Source organism: Gallinula chloropus (assembly GCF_964237585.1).
Source record: "Gallinula chloropus genome assembly, contig: HAP1_SCAFFOLD_692, whole genome shotgun sequence".
Taxonomy (NCBI): domain Eukaryota; kingdom Metazoa; phylum Chordata; class Aves; order Gruiformes; family Rallidae; genus Gallinula; species Gallinula chloropus.
In genome coordinates, this window is record NW_028168282.1 from 2284 (window position 1) to 10726 (window position 8443).

At 64.7% G+C, this 8443-nt stretch overlaps 1 protein-coding gene across 1 annotated transcript; it reads right to left on the reverse strand.

The window, feature by feature from the left end:
- Positions 1 to 356: 356 nt before the first annotated feature.
- Positions 357 to 6526, reverse strand: UBE2S (ubiquitin conjugating enzyme E2 S; the record flags this gene model as incomplete). Its single annotated transcript, XM_084281041.1, has 3 exons — positions 357 to 690; positions 2729 to 2919; positions 6379 to 6526. Coding segments are annotated over 3 exons (666 nt in total), but the record flags the coding sequence as incomplete, so codon positions are not given.
- Positions 6527 to 8443: the final 1917 nt, after the last annotated feature.

The window sequence follows — 8443 nt, forward strand, 5'->3', positions numbered from 1 at the left end:
ATTCCCACCCCCCCAGGGATATCCCCCCCCCCCAAGGGGTCATTCCCCCCCCTCCCTGGTTATTTCTCACCCTCTGTGGTTATTTCTTGCCCTCCCAGGGGTATTTTTTGCCCCCCCCCGGTGTACTTTTTACCCCCCCAGGGGTATTTTTGCCGCCCCCGGGATATTCCCCCCCCCCAAGGGGTCATTCCCCCCTCCCTGGTTACTTCTCACCCTCTGTGGTTACTTCTTGCCCTCCCAGGGGTATTTTTAGCCCCCCCAGGGGTATTTTTACCCCCCCCAGGAGTACTTTTTGCCCCCCAGGGGTATTTTTCCCCCCTCCCAGGGGTATTTTAGCCCCCCCAAGGGGTATTTCCCCCCCTCTCAAAGCCTCCTGAGCGCCCTCTTCTTGTCGCTCTTCTTCTTGGGGGGCTTCTTGTCCCTCTCCCCAGCGTGTTTCTTGGCCGAGGGGCCGTCGGCAGCAGCGGGGGGGCCCGAGGAGGATGAGGAGGAGGAGGAAGAGGATGAAGAAGGGGTTGATGAGGAGGAAGAGGAGGAGGAGGAGGAGGAGGAGGAAGGGGCCCGGGCGTGGATGTCGGTCAGCAGCCGGGCGCGGGCCGCGTACTCCTCGTAGTTCTCCAGCAGCAGCCGCGCCGCCTCCTCGTTCAGCGCTGACTCGGGGTTGGGGTGGATCAGGAGGCACTTGATGGTCTGGGGAAGGGGGGGGAAAAGGGGGGGTTAAAGGGGAGGGGAGAACCCCCCGTGGGGCATCAGACCCCCCCCACCTCACCCCAGAAAACAAGGGGGTCTTGCTGTGAACACAACCCCCCCACCCCTCAGCCCTGCTTGGTACAGCCCAGCACCCAAAACCCCCCCTTAGACCTGCTTGGTATGGCTCAGCCCCCTAAACCCCCCTGACCACCCCCCCCCCTTAGACCTGCTTGGTACAGCCCAGCACCCCAACCCCCCCCTTAGACCTGCTTGGTATGGCCCAGCACCCCAACCCCCCCCTCAGCCCTGCTTGGTACAGCCCAGCACCCAAACCCCCCCCTTAGACCTGCTTGGTACAGCCCAGCACCCCAAACCCCCCTGACCCCCCAATCCCTGCTTGGTACAGCCCAGCACCCCCAACCCCCCCCCTTAGACCTGCTTGGTACGGCCCAGCACCCCCAACCCCCTGACCTCCCAACCCCCCCCTCAGTCCTGCTTGGTACTGCCCAGCACCCCAACCCCCCCCTCAGCCCTGCTTGGTACTGCCCAGCACCCCAACCCCCCTCCAGCCCTGCTTGGTACGGCCCAGCACCCCAAACCCCCCTGACCCCCCCCTTTAGCCTTGCTTGGTACTGCCCAGCACCCAAACCCCCCCCCCCCTTAGACCTGCTTGGTATGGCCCAGTCCCCCCAAACCCCCTGACCTCCCACTCCCCCCCCCTTAGACCTGCTTGGTACAGCCCAGCACCCCAACCCCCCCTGACGCCCCCCTTAGCTCTGCTTGGTACTGCCCAGCACCCGAACCCCCCCCTTAGACCTGCTTGGTACGGCCCAGCCCCCCAACCCCCCCTCAGCCCTGCTTGGTACTGCCCAGCACCCAAACCCCCTGACCTCCCAAACCCCCCCCCAGTCCTGCTTGGTACAGCCCAGCACCTGAACCCCCCCTCAGCCCTGCTTGGTACTGCCCAGCACCCCCAAACCCCCCTGACCCCCCCCCTCAGCCCTGCTTGGTACTGCCCAGCACCCAAACCCCCTGACCTCCCAAACCCCCCCCCCAGTCCTGCTTGGTACAGCCCAGCACCTGAACCCCCCCTCAGCCCTGCTTGGTACTGCCCAGCACCCCCAAACCCCCCTGACCCCCCCCCTCAGCCCTGCTTGGTACTGCCCAGCACCCAAACCCCCTGACCTCCCAAACCCCCCCCCCAGTCCTGCTTGGTACAGCCCAGCACCTGAACCCCCCCTCAGCCCTGCTTGGTACAGCCCAACACCCCCAATCCCCCCTCCAGCCCTGCTTGGTACTGCCCAGCACCCCAAACCCCCCCACCCCCCCTTGACTCTTCCCCCTGCCCCCCCCTTTGCCCTTCGTATCCCCCCAAAACCCCCCCTTGCACCCCCCCCCCGACCCTTCTAACCCCCCAAAACCCCCCAACTCCCCCAACCCCCCTGATACCCCCCTGGAACCCCCCAATACCCCCCTGGAACCCCCTGATACCCTCCTGGAACCCCCCCCCAAATCCCCCAATACCCCCTTGTAACACCCCAATACCCCCCTGGAACCCCCCCAAACCCCCCTGTAACCCCCCAATACCCCCCCCAAACCCCCCTGTAACCCCCCGATACCCCCCCCAGACCCCTCTGTGACCCTCCCAGCCCCCCCCAAATCCCCCCTGGGACCCCCCCCGTACCAGCAGGACGTGTCTGAGCCCCAGCTCAGCCCTCCAGTCCCTCCTCAGGACGTTGACACAGATCTCGCCCCAATACCCCCCCCAAACCCCCAATACCCCCCTGTAACCCCCCCAAACCCCCAGATACCCCCCCAAACCCCCCCTGAGACCCCCCCAATCCCCCCCCAGTACCAGCAGGACGTGTCTGAGCCCCAGCTCAGCCCTCCAGTCCCTCCTCAGGATGTTGACGCAGATCTCGCCCCAATACCCCCCCCGAACCCGCCGATACCCCCCTGTTACCCCCTCCAAACCCCCCCAGACCCCTCTGGGACCCCCCCAGCCCCCCCAAATCCCCCCTGGGACCCCCCCCATTACCAGCAGGACGTGTCTGAGCCCCAGCTCAGCCCTCCAGTCCCTCCTCAGGACGTTGACGCAGATCTCGCCCCCCGGCCCCACGTTGGGGTGGAAGATCTTGGTGAGGAAAAAGCCCTTGGGGGGGGCGGCTGGAAAGTCCTTTCCCAGCACCAGTTTGGTGCGGAACAGCCCCCCCGCGTAGGGGGTGCCCTCTGGGGGGGGGGACATGGGGGAGAGGGGGGGTCAGGGAGGGGGTCAGCACCCCCACATCCTCAGCAGGGGATGGGGGGGGTGTCCCTGATACCCCCATCTAACCCCCCCCAAAATGTAGACCACCCCCCTCCCTCAAAGACTGGGGTTGGGGGGGCACTTCCCTGATCCCCCCCAGACCCCCCCCAAAGCCCGGGGTTGGGGGGTACTTCCCTGACCCCCCCCCAGACCCTCTCAGACCCCCCCCAAAGCCCGGGGTTGGGGGGCACTTCCATGACCCCCCCCCCCAGACCCCCCAAAACATGCACAACCCCCCTCCCAAAGCCCAGGGTTGGGGGGCACTTCCTTGACCCCCCCCCAGACCCTCTCAAAACCCCCCCATAGCCTGGGGTTGGGGGGCACTTCCCTGAGCCCCCCCAGACCCTCTCAGACCCCCCCCAAAGCCCGGGGGTGGGGGGCACTTCCCTTTGGGGGTTCCCTTTGGGGTAGATCCCCTTGGGGTGGGGTTCCCTTTGAGGGGTTCCCTTGAGGGGTTCCCTTTAGGGGTTCCCTTTGGGATGCTCCTTAGGGGGTTCCCTTTAGGGGTTCCCCTTGGGGGTTCCCTTTGGGGGGTTTCCTTTGGGGGGTTCCCTTTGGGGGGTTCCCTTTGGGGGTTCCCTTTAGGGTGGATCTCTTTGGGGGGTTTCCTTTGGGATGCTCCTTAGGGGGCTCTCCCTAGGGCTTCCCTTTGGGGTGGATCCCTTTGGGGTGGGGTGCCCTTTGGGATGCTCCTTAGGGGGTTCCCTTTAGGGGTTCCCTTAGGGGGTTCCCTTTGCGGGTCTCTCTTTAGGGGTTCCCTTTGTGGTGGATCCCTTTGGGATTTCCCTTTAGGGGTTCCCTTTGGGGGGCTCTCCCTAGGGTTTCCCTTTGGGGTGGATCCCTTTGGGGGGGGTTCCCTTTAAAGGTCTCTCTTTAGGGTTTCCCTTTGGGATGCTCTTTAGGGGGTTCCCTTTGGGGTGGATCCCTTTGGGATTTCCCTTCGGGGGCTCCCTTAGGGGTTTCCCTCTGGGGTGGATCCCTTTGGGGTGGGGTTCCCTTTGGGATGCTCCTTAGGGGGTTCCCTTTGGGGGTTCCCTTTGGGATGCTCCTTAGGGGGCTCTCTCTAGGGGCTCCCTTTGGGGTGGATCCCTTTGGGGGTTCCCTCTGGGGTGGATCCCTTTAGGGTGGATCCCTTTGGGGGCTCCCTCTGGGGTGGATCCCTTTGGGGGGTTCCCTTTAAAGGTCTCTCTTTAGGGTTTCCCTTTGGGATGCTCTTTAGGGGGTTCCCTTTGGGGTGGATCCCTTTGGGGTGTTTCCCTTTGGGATTTCCCTTCGGGGGCTCCCTTTGGGGGTTCCCTCTGGGGTGGATCCCTTTGGGGTGGGGTTCCCTTTGGGATTTCCCTTTGGGGGTTCCCTCTGGGGTGGATCCCTTTGGGGTGGATCCCTTTGGGGTGTTTCCCTTTGGGATGCTCCTTAGTGGGCTCTCCCTAGGGGTTCCCTTTGGGGTGGATCCCTTTGGGGGTTCCCTTTGGGGGGGATCCCTTTGGGGTGGATCCCTTTGAGGGGTTCCCTTTGGGGGTTCCCTTTAGGGTGGATCTCTTTGGGGTGGGGTTCCCTTTGGGATGCTCCTTAGGGGTTCCCTTTAGGGGTTCCCTTTGGGGGTGCCCCTTTAAGGGGTTCCCTTTGGGATGCTACTTAGGGGGTTCCCTTTGGTGGGTTCCCTTTGGGGTGCATCCCTTTGTGGGGTTCCCTTTGGGATGCTCCTTAGGGGGTTCCCTCTGGGGTTTCCCTTTGGGGGTTCCCTCTGGGGTGGATCCCTTTGGGATGCTCCTTAGGGGGTTCCCTTTGGGGGTTCCCTTTGGGATGCTCCTTAGGGGGCTCCCTCTGGGGTGGATCCCTTTGGGATGCTCCTTAGGGGGCTCTCTCTAGGGGCTCCCTTTGGGGTGGACCCCTTTGGGGTGGATCCCTTTGGGGTGGGGTTCCCTTTGGGATGCTCCTTAGTGGGCTCCCTTTGGGGGTTCCCTCTGGGGTGGATCCCTTTGGGGTGGGGTTCCCTTTGGGATGCTCCTTAGGGAGCTCCCTTTGGGGGTTCCCTTTGGGGTGGATCCCTTTGGGGTGGGGTTCCCTTTGGGATGCTCCTTAGGGGATTCCCTTTGGGGAGGATCCCTTTGAGGGGTTCCCTTTGGGGGTTCCCTTGAAGGGTCTCTCTTTAGGGTTTCCCTTTAGGGTGGATCCCTTTGGGGGGTTCCCTTTGGGATGCTCCTTAGCGGGCTCTCCCTAGGGGTTCCCTTTGGGGTGGATCCCTTTGGGATGCTCCTCAGGGGGTTCCCTTTGCGGGTTCCCATTGAGGGGTGCCCTTTGGGATGCTCCTTAGGGGGTTCCCTTTGGGGTGGATCCCTTTGGGATGCTCCTTAGGGGGCTCTCCCTAGGGGTTCCCTTTGGGGGGGTTCCCTTTAAGGGTCTCTCTTTAGGGTTTCCCTTTGGGGGGTTCCCTTTGGAATGCTCTTTAGGGGGTTCCCTCTGGGGTGGATTCCTTTGGGGTGGATCTCTTTGGGGGGTTCCCTTTGGGATTTCCCTTCGGGGGCTCCCTTTGGGGGTTCCCTTTGGGGTGGATCCCTTTGGGGGGGTTCCCTTTGGGATTTCCCTTTGGGGCCTCCCTTAGGGGTTTCCCTCTGGGGTGGATCCCTTTGGGGTGGGGTTGCCTTTGGGATTTCCCTTCGGGGGCTCCCTTTGGGGGTTCCCTCTGGGCTGGATCCCTTTGGGGTGGATCCCTTTGGGGTGGATCCCTTTGGGATTTCCCTTCGGGGGCTCCCTTAGGGGTTTCCCTCTGGGGTAGATCCCTTTGGGGTGGATCCCTTTGGGGGGTTCTCTTTGGGATGCTCCTTAGGGGGTTCCCTTTAGGGGTTCCCTTTGGGGGTTCCCTCTGAGGGTTCCCTTTGGGGTGGATCCCTTTGGGGGGTTCCCTTTGGGATGCTCCTTAGCAGGCTCTCCCTAGGGGTTCCCTTTGGGGTGGATCCCTTTGGGGGGGGTTCCCTTTAAGGGTCTCTTTTTAGGGGGTTCCCTTTGGGATGCTCCTTAGGGGGTTCCCTTTGGGATGCTCCTTAGGGGGCTCCCTCTGGGGTGGATCCCTTTGGGGTGGATCCCTTTGGGGTGTTTCCCTTTGGGGGGTTCCCTATGGGATTTCCCTTCGGGGGTTCCCTTAGGAGTTTCCCTCTAGGCTGGATCCCTTTGGGGTGGATCCCTTTGGGGGGTTCCCTTTGGGATTTCCCTTCGGGGGCTCCCTTTGGGGGTTCCCTCTGGGGTGGATCCCTTTGGGGTGGATCCCTTTGGGCTGTTTCCCTTTGGGATTTCCCTTCGGGGCCTCCCTTAGGGGTTTCCCTCTGGGGTAGATCCCTTTGGGGGGCTGTCCCTTTTTGGGGTGTCCCCTTTTTGGGGTGCCGTACCGGGCCCCTCGATGGTGACCTGCACGTCGGTGACGTCCTCCTCGTTGGGGAAGAGTTTGATGCCGTCGGGGGGGTCGGCGCTGAGCAGAGACACCTCCCGGTACACCAGGCGCAGCACGTGGGGGGGCAGGTTCTCCACGTTGGAGGTCTGGGGGGGCACAGGGCTGAGACCCCCCCCCCACAGCCCCAGACACCCTGTCCCAGCAGTGAGACCCCCCCCCAAAGCTACAGCCCCTGTCCCAGGGGTGAGACCCCCCCAGAGCTACAGCCCCTGTCCCAGGGGTTATGGGGGCACAGCAAGGGGGGGGGACAGGGCTGAGACCACCCCAGGGGTAAGACCCCCCCCCAGAGCCCCTGACCCAGGGGTGAGACCCCCCCCCCAGAGCTACAGCCCCTGTCCCAGGGGTGAGACCCCCCCCCAAAGCTACAGCCCCTGTCCCAGGGCTGAGACCCCCCCCCAGAGCTACAGCCCCTGTCCCAAGGGTTATGGGGGCAGGGGGGAGACCCCCAGACCCCCCCAGAGCTACAGCCCCTGTCCCAGGGCTTATGGGGGCACAGCAAGGGGGGGGCGACAGGGCTGAGACCACCCCCCCACAGCCCCAGACACCCTGTCCCACCGGTGAGACCCCCCCCCCAAAGCTACAGCCCCTGTCCCAGGGGGTAAGACCCCCCCCCCAGAGCTACAGCCCCTGTCCCAGGGGTGAGACCCCCCCCCAAAGCTACAGCCCCTGTCCCAGGGCTGAGACCCCCCCCCAGCTCCACAGCCCCTGTCCCAGGGGTGAGACCCCCCCCAAAGCTACAGCCCCTGTCCCAGGGGTGAGACCCCTCCCCAGAGCTACAGCCCCTGTCCCAGGGGTTATGGGGGGTTTTGGGGGGGCAGGGGTGAGCCCCCCCCAGCCCCACAGCCCCTGTCCCACAGGATATGGGGGTACAGCAAGGGGGGGGCTGGGGTGAGACCCCCAGACCCCCCCCAAAGCTACACCCCCTGTCCCAGGGGTTATGGGGGGTTTTGGGGGGCAGGGGGAGCTGAGCCCATTCCCACCCCCCCAAACCCAGTATAACCCCCCCTTTGCACCCCAAAAATGGGGCCACACAACCCCCCCTTGCCCCCCCCAAAAGAGAACACACCCCCTCACTTAACCCCCCAAAAAGGGGCCACACACATGCTCCCCCTGCCCCCGCCCCAGAATGGGACATACAACCCCCCCCTTCCCCCCCAAAAAAAGGGTCACACCCCCCTCCTTGCCCCCCAAAAAAGGGGCCACACAACCCCCTTTACCCCCCCCCAAAAGGGGCCCAACACACGCCCCCCCCCCCCCAACTCCTCACGGCGCCACCTCGGGGCTCCTGTGGGGGATGAACAGGGGAAACTGAGGCTGGGGAGGGGGGGGGGGACACGGGGGGGGGTCTCCAACCCCCCCTGCCCCCCCTTAAACCACCCCCCAGGGGTCACATGGCCACCCCTCCCCCCGAAAGACCCCCCCAGGGGGTTCCCAGGGCCCTTCCCCCCCACTCCAGGGGTCACAGGGGCTCTTCCTGCCCCCCTGGGGGGGGGTTACATGGGTCCTGCCCCCCCCAGCCCCCCCAGGGGGTCACACACAGGCCTGCCCCCCCCCTAAACCCCCCCAGGGGGGTCACACACAGGCCCTGCCCCCCCCAAACCCCCCCAGGGGGGTCACACACAGGCCCTGCCCCCCCTAAACCCCCCCAGGGGGGTCACACACAGGCCCTAAACCCCCCCAAACCCCCCCAGGGGGGTCACACACAGGCCCTAAACCCCCCCAAACCCCCCCAGGGGGGTCACACACAGGCCCTAAACCCCCCCAAACCCCCCCAGGGGGGTCACACACAGGCCCTAAACCCCCCCAAACCCCCCCCAGGGGTCACACACAGGCCCTAAACCCCCTCAAACCCCCCAGGGGGGTCACACACAGGCCCTAAACCCCCCAAACCCCCCCAGGGGGGTCACACACAGGCCCTAAACCCCCCCAAACCCCCCCCAGGGGGTCACACACAGGCCCTAAACCCCCTCAAACCCCCCCAGGGGGGGTCACACACAGGCCCT